This window comes from Oncorhynchus clarkii, chromosome 25 (assembly GCF_045791955.1).
Source record: "Oncorhynchus clarkii lewisi isolate Uvic-CL-2024 chromosome 25, UVic_Ocla_1.0, whole genome shotgun sequence".
Lineage (NCBI taxonomy): Eukaryota > Metazoa > Chordata > Actinopteri > Salmoniformes > Salmonidae > Oncorhynchus > Oncorhynchus clarkii.
Genome location: NC_092171.1, coordinates 16,249,756 through 16,272,077, shown reverse-complemented (window position 1 = coordinate 16,272,077; position 22,322 = coordinate 16,249,756). Strand labels below are relative to the sequence as shown.

General features: G+C 44.3%; 1 protein-coding gene across 4 annotated transcripts in view; it reads right to left on the bottom strand.

Annotated features, from left to right (window-relative positions):
- LOC139383400 (low density lipoprotein receptor adapter protein 1-B-like) overlaps window positions 1–22,322 on the bottom strand; it is a 64,702-nt gene that overhangs the window by 14,695 nt on the left and 27,685 nt on the right. For all 4 annotated transcript variants that reach the window (XM_071127935.1, XM_071127933.1, XM_071127934.1 and 1 more), the window contains exons 2-5: window positions 7,240–7,382; window positions 5,888–6,000; window positions 2,884–2,998; window positions 2,408–2,480 (exon numbers count right to left, since the gene is read on the bottom strand). In XM_071127935.1, the coding sequence (XP_070984036.1) occupies window positions 2,408–2,480; window positions 2,884–2,998; window positions 5,888–6,000; window positions 7,240–7,382 (444 nt within the window). The remainder of the gene's footprint in view (window positions 1–2,407; window positions 2,481–2,883; window positions 2,999–5,887; window positions 6,001–7,239; window positions 7,383–22,322) is intronic.

The following is a 22,322-nucleotide window of genomic DNA, read 5'->3' as shown; positions in this document are numbered from 1 at the left end:
AAAGCCTGCACTCCTTCTTTTCAGCTTTAATATTCATTTCTGAAATGTGGAGCAGAACACAGAAAATATGAAATAGTCCACTGCCTTGATCTCTGGAAAATAATACAATCAAATGGAAATGCATCTGAATTAAAACACTACCAAAAGGCTCTGCCGTAAACAACCTGTCCAAAACCACAAAAACGGGAGTGTAAATGAAAGGGTGGGAGGTGTAAAGGAATGAATAGATAACCTCTCCTTCACTCTCAGTGAGACTGGATCAATTGCACAGGGACCCAGCTGTCAGACAGGACTGAACTACCATTGTCACAGACTCTCTCCTTCCTCCCCTCTCCCTCCTCCTTCTCTCTCACTCCTCCTCTCCGACAGTGACAAACAAAAAGAGGGGAATGGGTGGAGGGTTTTAACGAAAAAGAAACCAGAAACGTTAAAAGGATCTAGGTGCCAGACCAGATAGTCACAACAACAAAAAATCTAGCAACAAAAAATAACTGCTTGTTGCAACTGAATCCTGATAATGAGACATTATTTTGTATCAAACGAGAACTGATTCTAAGGTGCTATGTTCAGAAGACAACAGTTAGAGAGTTATATGGAGGATTGAAGAGGAAGAATTATACTGACACCCACATGTATAGTATAACCCCAGTAGTTCTCATTTACATACAAGTCATACATGCAGTAAATGACAGACATGTTCTGCTGACCTTATGAGAACCATACATGGGTGTGTGACAACCTTCCTTACACAGCACTTTCAGTGTTCATCCGTTTAGCATGAGTGAGTACCCTAGGGGCTGGATGTCTGTCTTTACAGTCATCTGTGTGTTCACTTTGTGTGTGTGTGTGTGTGTGTGTGTGTGTGTGCAACAGAAAAAAAGTGTACTTAGTAAATAATTAAAATTTACTCAAATCTAAATATTTCCAGTCAGCTTTAAGGAGTAGACTTAATCTATTTGGTGACTTCCATCTCCCCCTTTTCTGCCCTCATGTTTTCACAGTAATAACACAGGAAACACGGCAGATTGACAAGCCTTCTCACCTAGGCCTCAGACTACATCTCACTAAGCTCCTGTCAATATCAGCCTTTAACCAGAGTAATCTGCCCTAAATTAAGTGGGTTTACTGAACAAAACAAAGTTTCCCTTTCTGGCCTGGTTGTTCCCACAGAGGGACTGTTTTAATCAATGTGGACATTCCTGTTGGGGAGCTAACTGAAAGGTGGGAGCGGCCTAGCAGAGATCCACCATTTCACATGCCTCTGAGGGGTCAGGGCCAAGGCCGGGGAATTTATGTTGCTACATTGTAGAGGAACTATGGTGGGATTGAGCAAACGCACTCCGTCCTCCTCATTCAGCTGCTGTACAGAACATCTACATGCAGTGCATGGGAACAGGAGGGACTTCAATGGATACTGCGAGATTGAGATTTAGGTCATTTTTGTACTTACCCAGAGTCAGACAAACTCATGGATACCATTTGTATGTCTCTGCATGCGGTTTGGAGATTATTAAAGTTAGCCTAGTGTAATTGCTTGAAGTCTCCAGGTACAGTAGACAGCTCCTCTCAAAATCAGGGAAATAGACCTAACTACTTTGAAGCTGGGTGGATGGTAATTTGGCCATTGTGGCATTTGAGCACACGGGCAGCGCCATTGAGACCGATACAATGTTGAAATGACCTCCCGGGTGGCGCAGTGGTTAAAGGCGCTGTACTGCAGCGCCAGCTGCACCACCAGAGACTCTGGGTTCGCGCCCAGGCTCTGTCCGTGGTGCGACGCACAATTGGCCTAGCGTCGTCCGGGTTAGGGAGGGTTTGGCCGGTAGGGAAATCCTTGTCTCATCGCGCACCAGCGACTCCTGTGGCGGGCCGGGCGCAGTGCGCGCTAACCAAGGTTGCCAGGTGCACGGTGTTTCCTCTGACACATTGGTGCGGCTGGCTTCTGGGTTGGATGGCGCTGTGTTAAGAAGCAGTGCGGCTTGGTTGGGTTGTGTATCGGAGGACGCATGACTTTCAACCTTCGTCTCTCCCGAGCCCGTACGGGAGTTGTAGTGATGAGACAAGATAGTAGCTACTAAACAATTGGATACCACGAAATTGGGGAGAAAAAGGGGTACCCAGCTTTGGAGTAGTTGTCCATTTCCCTGATTTTGAGAGGAGATGGCCATTGTACCGAGAGACTTTTAGCAATTGCACTGATGATTGGAGTTAGCTCCAATCATCTCAAAACTGCTCACATACAAACAACCAAAATCTCAAAGTTTCCCTTTAAATGTGTACTAGGGAGAACATAGGCCGAGTTAAATAATGAAAGAGTAAGAGAGAGAATAGGAGGATAAGAACGGTTACACTCAAAGAATGAGACATTCGTCACACTTCTCCAGTCATCCGGGGTGACCACGCGTACCTTCTTTGGCAGCCTGCCAGAACTCAAACGCCACTCTGAAGGCTTGGGCCACTGTTAACGTCACTGCCTGGGCCTGAGGGGGGGAGAGAGAGAGAGCGAGAGGAAAATAAGCACAGTAAATATGACATACAAGATGTTGGCTAAGTGTTTTAAGATGGGAGAGGAAAACCCATTGAAGACAGATAAGAGCAGAACTAGAGACTAACAGAGGGAGGGGTCGCCAGCCTCCAGAGGAAACTCCTCAACTAACACCTAATAAGGGAACATTAACCCACGTGACCGTGTTGGTCCCTACTACTCAGTTCAACTTCCTCTTCCTTACTGGTTGTTTATGTAGCTGGGAGGAAGTGTGGCCGTTGGATCAGAGCTAAATTAGCAAGGGGAAGGAAAGAGAGGGAGTGGCACACTCATTCACAAAGCCACCCCCTGGGAGAGATACTATTTGGAAGAGGGGCCACAGAGACACACAGACTCACCACTTTCCTCTTGGTGCAGAGGTAGGCGTGACACTCCAGGGTTTCATTCTGTTGGCTCTGGGCGATGTAGGCAAACACTTTGTCGTGCATCTTGTCTGCTGTGCAGTAGGATATCCTGAGGGGGAGTCACAGAGACAAACTAGTTTTAATAAAAAGTGTCCCTGCGGATTGGGCAGGGCTATCACGCAACTTCATCTTCACTAAGCCTTTAAGCCCACCACAATCAGATTTAGACACTTAAATCTTTCATTTCCACATTAAATAAACCCATCACATTTCACACACACACCCTAGCGTGCAGGCGGAGACCCAATCAAAAGATCCAGGCTTTGAATTTTAACTTAAGTCTGTGGTATGTCCCCAGTGTACCTTGGCTCCATTAGTTTTAGCCAAGACGACTGTGTGATCCCTGCTGTGTCTGTCCGCCCAGCCCTGTGGTGTTTTAGTATTATTGGATTGGACCTTGCCTCTTAACTGCAGGTCTACTCTAAAGTTGGAACATGCTCTGTTCTGCAAATGTTCTGAGACATGATGTCATGTCACCCCGAGACCTAATTGACAGGTGGGTTGGGTAATGAATGACCGCAATCTGCCCTCCCTGTTCCTCTACACCAGCACCCTACTGCTCAAACTCTGAACATCACTCTGCAGAGATCACACGTCTAGTTAACTAATGACTCAGTGATATAAAAATGCAACATGTAAAAAAAAACATTTCTCTGCTATAAAAGCCAACAGCTGCACGGAGCGACGCTGTGAGATTTACGACAGATGTTGAGAGTGAGAGCATTGTGAAATTGGGCGTCTAGGTAAATACATTTAATTTACTGCTCATCCATCTTCTCTAGCAGATGACTGGAGAGGAGGACCTCAGTGAATGACAATGTTTGCTTTAAATTTAACCAACATCCTTACATTGAGTCCCAGCTAAATAGTTAGTGTTGAAGATCACACAGCCTCAGAGAAAACTGTTGTGCACCAGTGTGATGGAGAGTTAAGCGACATGATTGTCATTTTGTCCTCAATGTGCCAACCCCTCCTCGGTTGCTGTGAGAGTGATCCAACCCCTCCTCGGTTGCTGTGAGAGTGATCCAACCCCTCCTCGGTTGCTGTGAGAGTGATCCAACCCCTCCTCGGTTGCTGTGAGAGTGATCCAACACCTCCTCGGTTGCTGTGAGAGTGATCCAACACCTCCTCGGTTGCTGTGAGAGTGATCCAACACCTCCTCGGTTGCTGTGAGAGTGATCCAACACCTCCTCGGTTACTGTTACGTTCCCCAGTTTCTGTGTTTTGGGTTTGTATGTGTATTTCAGGAAATGGCTTCCTGAAGTCCAAAGCAGCTGATTGGTCGGCCCCATTGCAGATTGGAGCTCTGACTCCGCCCTCTCATCAGGGGTTACAGCTGTCTGCAATTACCGACTCCTTCTGCAGCTTGAAAAGCCAGTGTTCCTTTGTTAGGTGGAGAGAGCTTCTTTGTATGTCCTGTGTTTTGAAGTTGGTCTGTATAATTTGTTGTAAAGTATTTTGTAGCCGGTCCTGCAGAGGTATGTCAAAAGGACTGTGTTTTTGATTATTGAAACTGCTCACTTTACATTAGTAATTCTATTTTTGTTCACAGGGGGGAAGGCACCTTGGGAGTGTTTAGGCTAAAAGCCTGGAGGAGGCATACATATACCAGTTGTATGTACTGTCTATGCCACTAGGTAAGACCTGGGCAGACCCCCCCCCCCCCCCCTGTATTTTGGCTAGAGCGCCAGGTGGCATTAAGAATAGTTAAGGTAGGAGAGGGGGCTCTTTAACTTGAACTTTCCATCCAGCCTCTTTTCCCCAAATTACTGTGTGAAGGAAGAACAAATTCACTGTTAAAAGTAATATTCTCTGCCTCCGTCATCTTTACCCGCACCTACAGTCACATACCTCTTTCACTCCACGAGGAGTTGAGTGTAGCAGGGTGTTGTGTTCCCTCCTCCATGAGGCGTCCGTAACGGTTACTGTGAGAGTGATCCAACCCCCTCAGTTGCTGTGAGTGATCCAAATTCTGGTCTTTTTATTTGACCTTTATTTAACTAGGCAAGTCAGTTAAGAACAAATTCTTATTTTCAATGACGGTAAACATTAATAACTGCCTTGTTCAGGGGCAGAACAACAGATTTTTACCTTCTCAGCTCGGGGATTCAATCTTGAAACCTTTCGGTTAGTAGTTCAACGCTCTAACCACTAGGCTACCTCCCGCCCCCTTCGTTTCATTTCAAGATGGAGTGCTTGGAAGCCTCCACTTCTCATAAATGTGGCAAGCGATTCAAGGTTGGCCTAAGCAATAACAAGTCACACCGTTTTTGTAAGGTGAAATTGAGGGTGTGTGCGCTATCGCGCATGCCTGTTTCTGAGTGCTCACACCCCAGGTTAAAGCTCTGACACACAGCTGTTGTTGTAGAGGCCTCCTGAGGGAGAGGACATTGATGGAAAGCGCTATCCACCCCTCCACCCTTCATCACCGCAAATCCCAACACTCAGTCTCAAAGTGATGGATGAGAGGGTTTGGAAGGGGGATTCAAAGTGATGGATGAGAGGGTTTGGAAGGGGGATTCAAAGTGATGGATGAGAGGGTTTGGAAGGGGGATTCAAAGTGATGGATGAGAGGGTTTGGAAGGGGGATTCAAAGTGATGGATGAGAGGGTTTGGAAGGGGGATTCAAAGTGATGGATGAGAGGGTTTGGAAGGGGGATTCAAAGTGATGGATGAGAGGGTTTGGAAGGGGGATTCAAAGTGATGGATGAGAGGGTTTGGAAGGGGGATTCAAAGTGATGGATGAGAGGGTTTGGAAGGGGGATTCAAAGTGATGGATGAGAGGGTTTGGAAGGGGGATTCAAAGTGATGGATGAGAGGGTTTGGAAGGGGGATTCTGGGAGGAAAACAACTTTTGTTTTATTGGAAGTTGAAAATTAAGAACTTAAAAATTGGGGCACCCCTTCTCTGAGTGAGTGAGTGAGTGAGTGAGACTAACCTGTAAATGGATATGTTCTCGATCAGCTGGTTAGAGGCATAGTCATAGAGGATGATTCCTCGAGGGGACACTTTTAATGTCACTTTCTGGAGTTTCTTGCCGCTGGCTTTGGCCTAGAAGAAAGAGAGGGTGAGAGGACGAATAGGTTAATGATACTCATGCAATCTCAAACCTGTGTGACTTTTGCCAGTGTGCAAGTATGTGCTATAAGTACACATCTATAGTGAACTAAAATATATTGATTGTGGCCTGTGGAACGTTGTTCCACTCCTCTTCAAATGGAGGGAGCTGGAACACGCTGTCGTACACGTCGAATATGCTCAATGAGTGACATGTCTGGTGAGTATGCGGGACATTTCCAGCTTCCAGGAATTGTGTACAGATCCTTGTGACATGGAGCCGTGCATTATCATGCTGAAACATGAGGTGATGGCGGCGGATGAGTCGCACAACAATTGGCCTCAGGATCTCATCACGGTATCTCTGTGCATTAAAATTGCCAAAAATAAAATGCATGTGTGTTTGTTGTCCATAGCTTATGCCTGCCCATACCATAACCCCACCACAACCATGGGGCACTCTGTTCACAACGTTGATGTCAGCAAACCCCTCGGCCACACACGTGGTCTGCAGTTGTGAATCCAGTTGCACATACTGTAAAATTATCAACAATTACATTGGAGTTTGGCTTATGGTAGACATTGGTAAACATTAAATTCAGCTCTGGTGGACATTCCTGCAGTCAGTATGCTAATTGCCTCTCCCTCAAAACGTGGCATTGTGTTGAGTGACACAAATGCACATTTTAGAGTGGCCTTTTATTGTCCCCAGCACAAGGTGCACCTGTGTAATGATCATGATGTTTAATCAGCTTCTTGATATTCCCCACCTGTCAGGTGGACAGATTATCTTGGCAAAGGAGAAATCATCACTAACAGGGATGTGCACAAAATTGGAAATAAATAAAGTGTCAATCACCTCTGAGACTCTGTCCTGTGTGCCCCGGGCCCTATATACTCCCCCCAATTGAATTACTGTGGAGCTGCCAGAATTAATAACAGTACACCTTCCTGTTACTGTACAAAGCACCTTGCCAGAGCAACACTCAGATGCATCACAACTAATTGCATCTGGGTTAAATGGCTGTTGCAGAAGGCTGGCTTTCATGAAAGCGACAACCTAATGGAAAAGTAAATGGGACCGTTTTATACTGTGGTGGTACGGGTATCGGAATAGATCAATCCACTGTATTAGGAAAAGTTGTCAAAATACCCTTTAGAAGGGGAGGTTTGTGTTTTTTGGGGGGATAGGGTGTAGAACGCCTGGGAAGGTCAAGTGTGTGTGGTGCTGACCGTGGCCACGATCCTCTTGACGGCGGCTGCGGAGAGCTCTTCTCCTTTGGGCTGCTCCACCAGCGTGACGCCCAGGTACTTGAGCTGGAACAACATGCCCTCCAGCAGGGTCTCCCGCGTGTCTGTCCAGTTCTCTGGCAGCTCTATGGAGAGGAGAGGGCACAGGTCAGAGGAGACCGGTACAGGTGACAGGTCAAACAGATGGCCCAACACTTTTCAATCTACAACATAGCTGAAAGGTAACAACAAAAGGCCATTGAACTGCACTATCATTTGCGTGACCTTTATGTTAGATTGGGGGGGGGGGGGGGTTGTAGTAGTAGTAGTAGTAGTAGTAGTAGTAGAGGTAGAGAAGCAGACCGTCTCTAACCAAGGTTTATCATACAGCCTTTGTAAAGTCACCTTAAAATGTGAGTGTCTGCCAAACCAGTCATGTATCCAGACATTGGGCAAATACAACAGGACAAGCTTGTCTTCTCCATTTAATAACCTTATCAAAACAGTAAGAATCAGAGTCATTTGTCAAAAGGCTGCTCTCCCTAAATACACTGAGTGTACAAAACATAAGGAACAGATGCTCTTTCCATGACAGACCAGGTGAATAAAGGTGAAAGCTATTATCACTTATTGATTTCACTTGTTAAATCCACTTCAACACTTTGTGTGCCATTCTGAGGGTGAATGGGCAAGACAAAAGATTTAAGTGCCTTTGAATGGGGTATGGTAGTAGGTGCCAGGCCAACCGGTTTGAGTGTCAAGAACTACTCAACAGTTTCCAGTGTGTATCAAGAACGGTCCACCACCCAAAAGGCAATCAGCCAACTTGACAACCGAGGGAAGCATTGGAGTCAACATCGGCCAGCATTCCTGTTGAATGCTTTCGACACCTTGTAGACTCCATGCTCCGGTGAATTGAGGCTGTTCTGAGGGCAAAAGTGGGTGCAACTCAATATTAGGAAGGTGCTCCTAATGTTTTGTACACACTGCGTATACTGTAGCTGTTCCCTTCAAAACGTTTTTTGAAATTCAATGCGTGTCCTTTCCAAAGAGCACGGGTCCCGCGCCGCATAGCGATGACATTCAGTAAATCAAATATAACATTGAGTTGAATAGGAGCCCTGCCATTTCATTTCTTTCATCTCCAGAATGTGCTGTGAGCAGTACACGAGCGATTTCTCTGTCTCTGTATAATGCCAGAGGCATTTAGTCACAGCACAGAACAACAGTTAGTTACAGCAGAGATGGCGAGGAGCAGAACACAGAACTACTAGTACCCATACTCCCCCTCTCCCATGAGACCTCAGTCTCAGCCAAGGCCATGAGGGACCACCGCAATAGCCCAGCTATAGAGGGGCACGGCACACCCCTCCCCCTCTGGCTTCACTACAGAGTAGCTGTGCAGGACTTAACAGGCTTCGTATTCACAAAATGCTTTAAAGCGCACCATGTTTAACTACACTTTGATTTAATGAGCAGTCTTACAGGCCTAGTTCTGCAATGCTGGATGGTACGCTGTATCTAAACTAGCCCAATTCATGTTTCAGAGACGAAAGAGGAATGACAGGGGTTGTTTTGCACAGCTTTCATTATGACTTTTAAAAAAATCATCCTGCACTTCCTTCCTCAAATCAGTAACATGTTAACATGAAAAAGATCTGTATCAGAAATGAAATGGAAGAAAATTACAGTTGATAGTGACAGTGTTCTCTGAGGAGAATTCACAAGCATCTGTCAGTTAGAGACAACCGTGAAACATGTCCACGGCGGGTCTCTGGCGGTCAGTGATATTTCCTGTTGATCTTGAGGTCATCTGGCCAGAGAATCCTGTTTACAGCTGCCATGTTCTTACAGAGCCATTCAGCCAACTGGAATAGGTCACTAGGTTAAAATCATGGTCAGACCTTCAAAGGTAAACCCAAGAATTGGAATCCATGTAGGCTATATTCTTCAATGCAAAGGTAAAAGGTTCAGATTGTTATGCTTTCACCCTTATTGAGCCAAAGTCACATTCTACTAAAAAAAAAATCTTGGTCGACCGAGAGTTGTCTGTTCTTTCGACCAATCGATTAGTCTACATTTTGAAACGTGTATTTTTCCATATAAAGAAAAATCCTAGGTGTTTTAATTAGTGATGCACCGTTATGACTTTTGGGCCGATATCGATATTTTCCTTGCCAAAAAAACCAAAACAGATACCGGATATTTAAATGTTTTGCGGCCTTTTAAGCATTCTAGTACAGTTAAATACAGACTAAAAAGTATTTAGTCAGCCACCAATTGTGCAAGTTCTCCCACTTAAAAAGATGAGGCCTGTAATTTTCCTCATAGATACACTTCAACTATGACAGACAAAATGAGGGAAGAAAATCCAGAAAATCACATTGTAGGATTTTTAATGAATTTATTTGGAAATTATGGTGGAAAATAAGTATTTGGTCACCTACAAACAAGCAAGATTGCTGGCTCTCACAGACCTGTAACTTCTTTAAGAGGCTCCTCTGTCCTCCACCTGTATTAAATGGCACCTGTTTGAACTTGTTATCAGTATAAAATACACCTGTCCACAACCTCAAACAGTCACACTCCAAACTCCACTATGGCCAAGACCAAAGAGCTGTCAAAGGACACCAGAAACAAAATTGTAGACCTGCACCTTGCTGGGAAGACTGAATCTGCAATAGATAAGCAGTTTGGTTTGAAGAAATCAACTGTGGGAGCAATTATTAGGAAATGGAAGACATACAAGACCACTGATAATCTCCCTCGATCTGGGGCTCCACGCAAGATCTCACCCCGTGGGGTCAAAATGATCACAAGAACGGTGAGCAAAAATCCCAGAACCACACGGGGGGACCTAGTGAATGACCTGCAGAGAGCTGGGACCAAAGTAACAAAGCCTACCATCAGTAACACACTACGCCGCCAGGGACTCAAATCCTGCAGTGCCAGACGTGTCCCCCTGCTTAAGCCAGTACATGTCCAGGCCCATCTGAAGTTTGCTAGAGAGCATTTGGATGATCCAGAAGAAGATTGGGAGAATGTCATATGGTCAGATCAAACCAAAATATAACTTTTTGGTGAAAACTCAACTCGTTGTGTTTGGAGGACAAAGAATGCTGAGTTGCATCCAAAGAACACCATACCTACTGTGAAGCATGGGGCTGTTTTTCTGCAAAGGGACCAGGACGACTGATCCGTGTAAAGGAAAGAATGAATGGGGCCATGTATCGTGAGATTGAGTGAAAACCACCTTCCATCAGCAAGGGCATTGAAGATGAAACGTGGCTGGGTCTTTCAGCATGACAATGATCCCAAACACACCGCCCGGGCAACGAAGGAGTGGCTTCGTAAGAAGCATTTCAAAGTCCTGGAGTGGCCTAGCCTGTCTCCAGATCTCAACCCCATAGAAAATCTTTGGAGGGAGTTGAAAGTCCATGTTGTCCAGCAACAGCCCCAAAACATCACTGCTCTAGAGGAGATCTGCATGGAGGAATGGGCCAAAATACCAGCAACAGTGTGTGAAAACTTACAGAAAACGTTTGATCTCTGTCATTGCCAACAAAGGAGGGTATATAACAAAGTATTGAGATAAACTTTTGTTATTGACCAAATAATTATTTTCCACCATAATTTGCAAATAAATTCATTAAAAATCCTACAATGTGATTTTCTGGATTTTTTTTTCTCATTTGGTCTGTCATAGTTGAAGTGTACCTATGATGAAAATTACAGGCCTCATCTTTTTAAGTGGGAGAACTTGCACAATTGGTGGCTGACTAAATACTTTTTTTGCCCCACTGTCCGGGCTCAGACTTGCTGCGCTGTAAAAAAAGAAAAATACAGCTTGTGACTAGCAACAGTTGTCTCTCTCTCGTCCCTGCGGCAGCTACAGTGGTTCCTCCTTTAAAATGTTGCATCATACTGCAGCACACACTGGGTGCATTCTGTGGCACGTCATTTAATTGTCAGCCATTTCTTCTGTTACTGCAAGTTATTGCTAGTTTGTCCACCAGAGGGCATCTTTGAGAAGCATTTGATAATATTCCATGTTGGCATTACCAGAGAATTTAAAACCTTTTTTTAATAACATAGTATATGCGATTGATTAATAAATTTGGCTTAATTAATTTGATTAATATTATGGCGTTTCCATTCAGAGAAAAACGAAAGGGTTTCCGTTAAGATGGAAAATATGGCGCTGTACAACGATTGTCGGGAGTAGGCTACAGGATTGGAGGATTCTAAACTGTTTGCCTTCATTAGACAACTTTGTTCCAATATATCTGTAAATCAGTGATATTTATTCCCATAGTAATTCATTATGGATCCATAACTAAATCAACATGTGCATTTTGAAAGAGTATTTTTTAAATCTTTATTTTATTAACGAAACGTGGTTATTTGTTTTTTAGGCTACTGTGCTCTGGTATTCTGCGCTCTGGTAAACTCAGACAAGAGTGCTCTGAAATCCGTGTAGATCGTAGGCTAGACACATTACATTTTTAACAATGTTCTTTCTGATGATATCTAGTTCATTGCATCCGCCGTGGAGCCCAGTTTCATAATATGACCATATTTCCCAGCTGCTTGCCATCGTTTTGAAGAAATCGCAAAAAAACAGGCCTTATTTTAGTGCATTTTTTCATCCTGCCAGCACCTATTAGTTCTATTGAGCACCGTGGCACCAACTCGCCTTCCGAACGTTCTATTCCCAGCTTATTGTTCAACGCCTGCTTCGCTATTGTTGGCAATGAAACATGCTCACGTTGTTTTACAGTTAAAATGTAAACAAAAATAATATTGGAACTCTGCAGTCTTCCCATTGTTTCCTATGGGGGAAATATAGGCATGTCGGTCTATTTCGCCAAATATCTCGCAATGTGTATATTTCAATTTTTTTCAGGTCGGGCGCCATTTTAAAATCATGAGAATCTCCTCTTTCTAATTATGTAAGCCTGGGCAGCTAGCTCGGTTGTCATCAAATGCCAGCCCCAAAATACTTTTTGCCCTTGGAATGCGGAGCTCCCCCTTATGGTTTTCCTATGGAGAGGCCTGCCTGTCTATTTCGCTGTCTATTTTCCCCAAGTCGGGTGTAACCGGTGTGAAATGGCTAGCTAGTTAGCGAGGTGCAAGCTAATAGCGTTTCAAATCGGTGACGTCACTCGCGCTAAGACCTTGAAGTAGTTGTTCCCCTTGCTCTGCAAGGACCGCGGCTTTGGTGGAGCGATGGGTAACAATTCTTCGAGGGTGGCTGTTTTCGATGTGTGCAGAGAGTCCCTGGTTCGAGCCCAGGTAGGGGCGAGGAGAGGGATGGAAGCAAAACTGTTACACGGGCACCATTTTAAAATCAGGAGAATCTAATCTTTGTAAGTCTGGGCAGTGAGCTCATTTGTCATTGATCGCTAGACCAGAAATATACATGTATTTTTCCCCTGCTTGTTTATTACACAGATATAAGCACAGTTGACACCATCGAGGTGCGGATGTTTACTTTCTACACAAGTTGTTTTTTTCCAGTTTTGTCCGACGAACAGATTGGAGTAGTAAAATAAAATGGGATACATTTAATGGAATTCTAAGCATCACTCCAGTCAAAACAGGCTCTGCAAACGTTCGATTCCATTCATTTGCTATGGGCTCGCGCTAGTGTTCCAGTTTAGCCAACGTTCTTTAGCCGTTTTTCAGCCTTGGGTGAATTTTGACTCCTTCTATTGTCCAGCCTATAGATAGCCAGAGCGAATTTACGAAAGCCCCCAAATGTCCATTGAGAAAGCACAACAACTATACCATTTAGCTAAGTTAAGAATAATCAAGTCAATAAACATTGGGTAGTTAGATAGCCTATAGATAATATACTGGCAATTTTGATGTATAACTACTAACGTTAGGTAGCTGTAATGATATGCTATGTGGTTCGTAAGGACAGCGTAGCTAACAAATTGTCAGACAACATAACGTGTAAGGTAACTTATTTGAAAAGTCATTACTTTATTACATGAGTAGCAAGCTACCCCTCGGTCGTTAGGGCAAAACTGGTGTGACAGGAAGGGGGGGGTCTCACACCTAGCTCGGCTACCTAGCTCGGCCCGTGCTTCATGGTTGGGATGGTGTTCTTCGGCTTGCAAGCATCCCCCTTTTTCCTCCAAACATAAAGATGGTCATTATGTCCAAACAGTTCTGTTTTTGTTTCATCAAACCAGAGGACATTACTCCAAAAAGTACAATCTGTGTCCCCATGTGCAGTTGCAAACCCTAGCTGGCTTTTTTATGCCAGTTTTGGAGCAGTGGCTTCTTCCTTGCTTAATTAACGGTCTTTCAGGGAATGTCGATATAGGACTCGTTTTACTGTGGATATCGATACTTTTGTACCTCTTTCCTCCAGCATCTTCACAATGTCCTTTGCTGTTGTTCTGGGATTGATTTGCACTTTTCACACCAAAGTACGTTCATCTCTAGGAGATAGAACGCGTCTCCTTCCTGAGCGGTATGACGGCTGCATGATCCCGTGGTGTTTATACTTGCATACTATTGTTTGTACAGATGTACGTGGTACCTTCAGGCATTTGGAAATTGCTCCCAAGGATGAACCAGACTTGTGGAGGTCTACAATTTTCAAAGGTCTTGGCAGATTTATTTTGATTTTCCCATGATGTCAAGCAAAGAGGCACTGAGTTTGAAGGTAGGCCTTGAAATACAGCCACAGGTACACCTCCAATTGACTCAAATTATGTCAATTAGCCTATCAGAAGCTGCAAAGGCCATGACACCATTTCTGGAATTTTCCAAGCTGTTTAGAGGCACAGTCAACTTAGTGTATGTAAACTTCTGACCCACTGGAATTTTGATACAGTGAAATAATAAATAATCTGTCTGTAAACAATTGTTGGAAAAATTATGTGTCATGCACAAAGTAGATGTCCTAAGTAGATGTCCTAACCGACTTGCCAAAACTATAGTTTATTAACAAGAAATGTGTGGAGTGGTTGAAAAACTAGTTTTAATGACTCCAAACTAAGTGCATGTAAACTTCCGACTTCAACTGTATATAGGACTTGCATCCTTGGCACAATAAAGTTAATATATTCTACTCTATCCATTTGTAACAGTATAGCTTCCGTCCCTCTCCTCACCCCAACCTGGGCTCGAACCAGGGAGCCTCTGCACACAACAGCAGCCACCCTCGAAGCATCGTTACCCATCGAGCAAGGGGAACAACTACTTCAAGGTCTCAGAGCGAGTGACATCACCGATTGAAACGCCATTAGCGCGCACCTCGCTAACTAGCTAGCCATTTCACACCGTTTACACAGGCTTCATTAATGCAATTCAGACTTGAAGTTGAAACAACAACTATGATAGCTGAGGTTCATAGATTGGTATGAATATTAGTTCAGAACCTAACGTTTTAGGGTCCATACACAGATCAGCTACATACTGTAGCTAGCTACACATCCATAGGTATACAGTTATTTTTATCCTCTACTACACAATAAGGAAGTAAATAGTTAGCTATGTTACTTCAGCTGCATTGCAAGACAAGCTTACACAATTGTACAATTAAATTTGCAGTAAATGCTTTAGCTAGCTAGATTCTTTACATCCACTGTTTCACAAGACAACAGCCTGGTTTGCTGGTTCTCAGGGGTCCCTAAAACATTACACACATTACAAATTAATTATCCCAACACAAGCTAGCTGGCTAATGTTAGCTAGTCAGATAATCACTATTTAGCAAGTTTTCGTAAATTAACTTTATGGCAAAAATATGCACAAACGTTTGTCTCTACATTAACATATTCCTCTCAATTGTACATTTTGTCAGCCATCTTCACCCAGAGACGGGTGGCTTGCGTCAAAATGTGTCATTGGAACCACTCGATATGATTGGTCATATAAAAACCTTGGGACCCAAATGCATAATGGGTGCTCTAACTCCCCCTTGTGGTGGTCTGGAGCAATGAAGCCGTGACGCTGGGTCCAGGGGTGCAAGCTCGCAACTTTTAAAGGAGGAACCACTGTACCACCACAGAACATCAACAATATTTGGAACAGTATAAACACTAAATTAATTATAAGTAATACAAGAGGCTGTTCTAACGAGAAAAAAAAAGAAGTGTAAAGCTTTTATTACACCATAGCAAAGATCAAAAACAGACAAATTTGTTAAATTGTTTATCCGACATGTGGTTGCGAGGCTTAGTGCCCCCGGAATCAGTAGGCTATTAAACAAACACTCAAACCGGCGACAGAAGCAGGATACGTCTCATGTCTGTAGATATATATGGAGGATTTAGGCACATTTAACAGTTAGGAAATTGATTATAGCCATAATTAAGTTGGGGCTTCCAGTAACTTTTCTTAGACAATTAAAGCAAGGGCTGTTTTCTCGTCTCCTAACTCTGCTGCTGCCTCCGCCTTATTGTTTGCAACACCAATAACCTGGTTAACTTTGTTATTATGCACATAGCAACATGGTCTAGGAAAAGGTGCAAATTCAACAACGCACTGATGTTTCAGACCCACGGACAGCGACCGCTATCAAACGCTGGAGAAAGCAAATTTGTTATAAAATAATATTTTTATTGTTAGTGTTGCGCCATTGTCTTTAACCATATACGATTTCAGTAGCACGTCAGTGATGGACTGCCATCGCCACGGCATCCACAATGGATTAGCCCACAGGAGCAAATCATACAGGTGTCTTGTAGACCATGGAAAATGTGTATATTTTTTCTACTGCTCGACAAAGAAATCTTGGTCGACCAACAGCCTATCGACCAAACAATCAACCAGTCGACTAAAATGGGGTCAGCTCTATATTCTAGCAATGTAAAATGCCTAAAGGTCTAGCTTGCTACTCAGAACAGAACACTGTCAAGGTAATGCCAGTTTTACTTTTTTCAGAGCCAATAGCTTCCCAACTGAGACCACACGTACTCAAGGTCACTGATTTGAAAAGTGCAACAACGTGACTTTCCTTTAAAACGGAACAAAATGTGAGTGCATAAATCTTCAAATGTACAGTACACCCTGTTCTGAATGTGGGGGAGGAGTAGAAACTGGAAACTAACATTTCAAAAAGGCAACCTATAATACCCATCTCTTTAGTCCCCACCCTTGTCGACCAGCCCTCAGTAAACACAGGCTTTGTCCTTTTCAACCTCCTCCATCCATATCTCCATTTTATGCTAACCTAACCTCATCATAAACCCAGCCTTTGCAGTCCAGCTAACCGTAACCAGGGCTTCTAAGTGACTAAGGGAGGTTTAATGGTCTGTAATGGTCTTAATGTGAACCTAGACTTACCTTATAGGAGAGTCTGGTAAACGCCCATGATCAAGAGCTCACAACCACCGGGCTGGTGAACGCCAATCTGACCGTGGGTCCTCCACTGATCCGACAATGCACTTTACACTAGGAACATAAAGAGACTATGTTCCTAGACATTACAGCATGGAACCACTAAAAGCTAATTATGCTCCCTTATTAGGTTGCTAAGCGGACGGATATGGCCATTGTGAGAGTGATGCTTTCAGTTTTACAAGCAGAGGTATAGTCACTTAGGCTTATTAGTGTATTATAGGTGAAATGCCAGTCGAGTCTCATACATTCTGATAGGAATTTGACAGCTGATATGTGAACTTGAAATGGTGGCAGGTATCCTAGCGGTTAAGAGCGTTGTGCCAGTAACCGGAAGGTCACTGGTTCGAATCACCGAGCCGACCAGGTAAAAAAAAAAGTAAAAAATAAAAATAAAAAAAGTAGATGTGCCCTTGAGCAAGGCACTTAACACTAATTACTACAGTAAGTAGATCTGCATAAGATCATCTGCTAACGGATTAAAATGTCAATGTTATTTTATACAGTAGGCTGAATTCACTGCACCACTGCTCATTGGGGAAGGCAATGGTTTCCAAGATAGGTAAAGCTACATTACAATTACGCATTGATCAGACCACAAGGGTCCTGAAAGCTAGTCCCTGAAAGGGCATCAAGCCGTTTGAAATTACAAACATCCTCCTAAAGAAGACATTTTCCACCAGCTGTTTCTTCCTACTCAGGCAGCTGTCAGGTCAGACCAAAAAAACAAAAAAAACATGCAATGAAGACTCAACCAGTTGAGGTTCAGTTAAGACCTTAGGGGCATTTCTTTCTTCCTTTTTGTTTAAATATATATTTTTTAAATCTCCAATTCCAATTCCTAGTAGAGGCCGGGGGGGGGGGGGGTGGAGGACCAACAGTTCACTCTCCATACAGGACCTCAGTGTAATCCTTTTCTCATGGTCCTCCCCCCAGAAGCATACATTTACATAGCTATGCTCCTGCTCTTCCTCCATCCCTCCCTCGCTCTTCCCCTCACACTCTCTGGACTTCTTATAGAAAACTGCAGGAGATAAATCAACTATCTAGCAAAATGATGTACCACAAAAATAAATTAAAATGTTCATGCCTAAAAGCAACGGAGTAATGGTGGGGCAATTTTCCACGTGTGCCAATTACTCCTGAAATAACTACATTAAAGTACATCTACCCTTTGAAGCCAAACTCAATGTTCATGAGAGCGGGGTAGTGAGTGAGCTGGTGCTATTTTTATACACTAGCCTATACTCAGAGAGCTGCTTCGTATGGATAATTATCCCTTTCCATATTGTACCAGAGCTCCACATTAGTGCTCTCTTCAAAAGGCTGTCTACGCTGTCTGGTCAGCAGCACTGCCTGTAAATGAGCAGAGCGCTGGAACACTGCTGCATGCTGGGAGGCCCATGCCGTTTGGCAGCAACACAGAGGACCACAGCTGCTCCCAGAGCAGGGGACATAAAAACAGTCGCCTCGAGCCTCCCGGGTGGCGCAGTGGTTAAGGGCGCTGTACTGCAGCGCCAGCTGTGCCATCAGAGTCCTGGGTTCGCGCCCAGGCTCTGTCGTAACCGGCCGCGACCGGGAGGTCCGTGGGGCGACGCACAATTGGCCTAGCGTCGCCCGGGTTAGGGAGGGCTTGGTCGGTAGGGGTGTCCTTGTCTCATCGCGCACCAGCGACTCCTGTGGCGGGCTGGGCGCAGTGTACGCTAGCCAAGGTGGCCAGGTGCACGGTGTTTCCTCCGGCGCATTGGTGCGGCTGGCTTCCGGGTTGGATGTGCGCTGTGTTAAAGAAGCAGCGGCTTGGTTGGTTGTGTATCGGAGGACGCATTACTTTCAACCTTCGTCTCTCCCGAGCCCGTACGGGAGTTGTAGCGATGAGACAAGATAGTAGCTACTACAACAATTGGATACTACGAAATTGGGGAGAAAAAGGGGTAAAATAAAAAAAATAAAAACAGTCGCCTCGGCCCGTGATCTTCAAAGCCAAGCCTGGATAATGAAACAGTAGATGTCAGTGTGTATATGTATGGAAGCTGCACTCAGGCACTGGTGGGGTAGGTGTCTACCTCTGCTCTCATGGGGCAACATTAAAAACAGGCCACATCGAACCTTAGTCTACATAGACAAGAGACCAAGGTTAAGACCTTGATTAAGAACAAGCCAAAAATCTCACACCAAAGCCAGCCGCTGCACAGTGCACGCACATGACTTGACCGAGGCATGTTCACCCAGATACATTCCTGTGTGCAAATCCGAGGCAATACATATGCTCCTCTGGAAAAATGTAAAACTAGGCCCTACTTGAATTACCAGGCACCACCATCATGAATTAACAATGAAACAGTTGCAGGAATACAAAATATAGAACCCCACTGAATGTACAGACATTCTTCAAACAGTAGGGTGGCAGGTAGCCTAGCGGTTAAGAGCGTTGGGCCAGTAACCGAAAGGTTATCCAAGAGAGCAAGGTGGAAAAAAATTGCACGGCAGTTAACCCCAAACAACTGCTCCCCAGGCACCGATTAAGGCAGTCCACCGCTCTGATTCTCTGAGTTGAGTTAAATGCTGAAGACACATTTCAGTTGAATGCATTCAGTTGTGCAACTAACTAGCTATCCCCCTTTCCCTTCCCAAAGACTCAGTGAACACTGTGTACAAAACATTAAGACCACCTTCCTAATATTGAATTGCACCTCCCCCCTTTGCCCTCAGAACAGCCTCAATTCGTCTGGGCATGGACTTTACAAGGTGTCAAAAGCATTCCACGGGGATGCTGGCCCATGTTGACTCCAAAGCTTCCCACAGTTGTGTCAAGTTGGCTGGATGTCCTTTGGGTGGTAGACCATTCTTTATACACACGGGAAACTGTTGAACGTGAAAAGCAGCATTGCAGTTCTTGACACTCAAAGCGGTGCGCCTGGCACCTACTACCATACCCCGTTAAAAGGCACTTCAATCTTTTGTCTCCCTCTGAATGGCACACACACGCAATCCATGCCTCAATTGTATCGTCACTTAAAAATACTTAACCAGTCTCCTCCCCTTCAACTACACTGATTGAAGTGGATTTAACAAGTGACATTAGTAAGGGATCATATAGCCTTTACCTGGATTCACCTGGTCAGTCTACGTCATGGAACGTTAATGTTTTGTACACTAAGTGCATGTCATAGCTGTTAGAAGTCTGAACCAATTCCAGAGTGTCTCCCGTCACAACAATAGAGCTTGTCTGGTACCTGGATCGTGTGGAAGATGCTGGCGTTTTGGCAGCAGTGAGAGAAAACCCGTGAATGGCTCTGAATATCAAAACAGATGTGTGCCAGCGGCTGCAAACGGTCTACCAGTAGGCATGTGTGTCTGTAAGTGGTTGATTCACAGTGTGTGGAAATTCCACCCATCGGAGGTCTCGCAGTACTAGTGGGAAGCATCAGTGATAAGTGCCCTTAGCCGCACTTTGAGCTTCTGTAGCTGTAACACACCTTTGATGTGGGACCGGAGAACAGGGCAGAGATCTTGTGTTTAGAACAGGAGCTCAGACTCATCTGCAGCAACACTGACAGCATCTGTCAATCCTCCTCCCAGTTCAGTCAGATCATTTGTCCTTACGTCGCTCCTGACCTCAGCTGCACGCGCACTGCTTCTGAACATCAATAACAGCATGGAGACCCTGGGTTCATCCAAACACACAGCGGCCGTTCCCTCCCTTGTAGCATTGACCAATGGGCGTTAGGAGTTCAGAGGATCACTGCCTTACTCATATAGAGGAAACCCATTAGCCTGCGTAACAGTTAGTTATATTAAATTGAGGCTACATTTTGTGAAGAGAAATTTGAAGAATACCAAATTCAGTATGGCAGAGACCATCAACCACTCCTGACACAAAGAGATGCCACATTTTCTTTTTTTACAGGGGGATTGGAATCCAAAGCACTGTAGGCTTGACCCCATTGAGAGGACAGACGGTGGCAGTAGTTAAGCAGACACTGTGCCAACAGAGGAAATAAGGCTGGAGATTTAGAGACGGGAGACAAAGGGTCACGTCAGATCACAGCCGCCTCTTCCGTCAACAACCTGTAGTTACAGCAGATAAGGAGGAAAGGAATCCATCCCTCTAGTCTCAGCATAGGCTACCCTCCGCCCGGGAACTTGAGAGGAGGGGATGAGAGATGGAAAGACACAGACAAATACTATTGCCATTAGCCAGAGGAAATGCTTCCTTTGAAATCAATGAAAGCTGCTATACTGCCCATGATGAGCTCATAACGTTGCATCCCGTCCAATGGCAGTGTCCAAGCTCAAGAACCGGCAAAGACCACGTCTCGATGGCTGATGCGTGCGTTCATTCCATCTTGTGAATTTAAATCATGCGAAATAAAGTTGATTTTGGTTGCATAATACCTCAACTATACACCACTGGTTATTGTACTAAGATTTATGAAGTCAAGAAACTAACAAAAGCAACTTGTGTAATTAGAGGATCCTTTAGTACCACTAGCAACAATTTAATGAGTAGTTGTGAAAAACTGGACCAAAGCTATTGTATTTACACATAATTCTACATTTTTTTATTTAAAATATTATTATTATTTTTATATCGATGAATATGGTACAGTAGGGGAAAAGATAGACATCCCTATGCTCTTCTCAGCTCTCAAAACAATGTGTACTGTGTAGCAGGTAGTACTTCACATGGATGAGATCCTTTTAACGCAGAAATTCTGATAGATGCGCTCATGTCGCCCTCATGTTGGTGCTAGCAAGCAGGCCAGATAGTGCTAGGTATCAACAGTCAATCCAGTAGGGTCTGGATATTATAGTCCGCTTCGATTGGTCAATCACAACACGATGTCGCAGAGTATTTCAATAAAGTTCAGCTTACTCCAACTATGGTCCGCCCCTGTTCACGTCCCTCACCCATGCTCACACGCCCACTTCTCTTCTTTATTGAAAATGAATGGGCTTCTGTTGTTTCGTCGCTCCCAACGTGCTATGTGCATTTCGTGTGACATGGAGCTATATAATGGAGCTGACGTGTTGGACAATGAGAGAGAAACAAAAGACAGTCAAACAGAGAAAGACCGAAAGAGGAGGGAGGCACACACACTCTCAGCCAGGAGGAGACATGTTATTCAGATACAGTGCATTCGGAAAGTATTCAGACCACTTGACTTTTTCCACATTTTGTTACAGCCTTATTCTAAAAATGGATTAAATAGTTTCCCTCAATCTACACACAATACCCCAAAATGAAGAAGCAAAAACAGGTTGACATTTTTGCAAATGTATTCAAAATTGAATTTACATAAGAATTCACACACTTCACTCAGTACTTTGTTGAAGCACCTTTGGCAGAGATTACAGCCTCGAGTCTTTTTGGGTATGACACGACAAGCTTGGCACACCTGTATTTGGGGAGTTTCTCCCATTCTTCGCAGATCCTTTCAATCTCTGTCAGGTTGGATGAGGAGCATCGCTGCACAGCTATTTTCAGGTCTCTCTAGAGATGTTCGATTGGGTTCAAGTCCGGGCTCTGGCTGGACCACTCAAGAACATTCAGAGATTTGTCCCGAAGCCACTCCTGCATTGTCTTGGCTGTGTGCTTAGGGTCGTTGTCCTGTTGGAAGGTGAACCGGAGCGTTCTGGAGCAGGTTTTCATCAAGGATCTCTGTACTTTGCTCCGTTAAATTATATAAGTCTCCCAGTCCCCACCACTGAAAACATCCCCA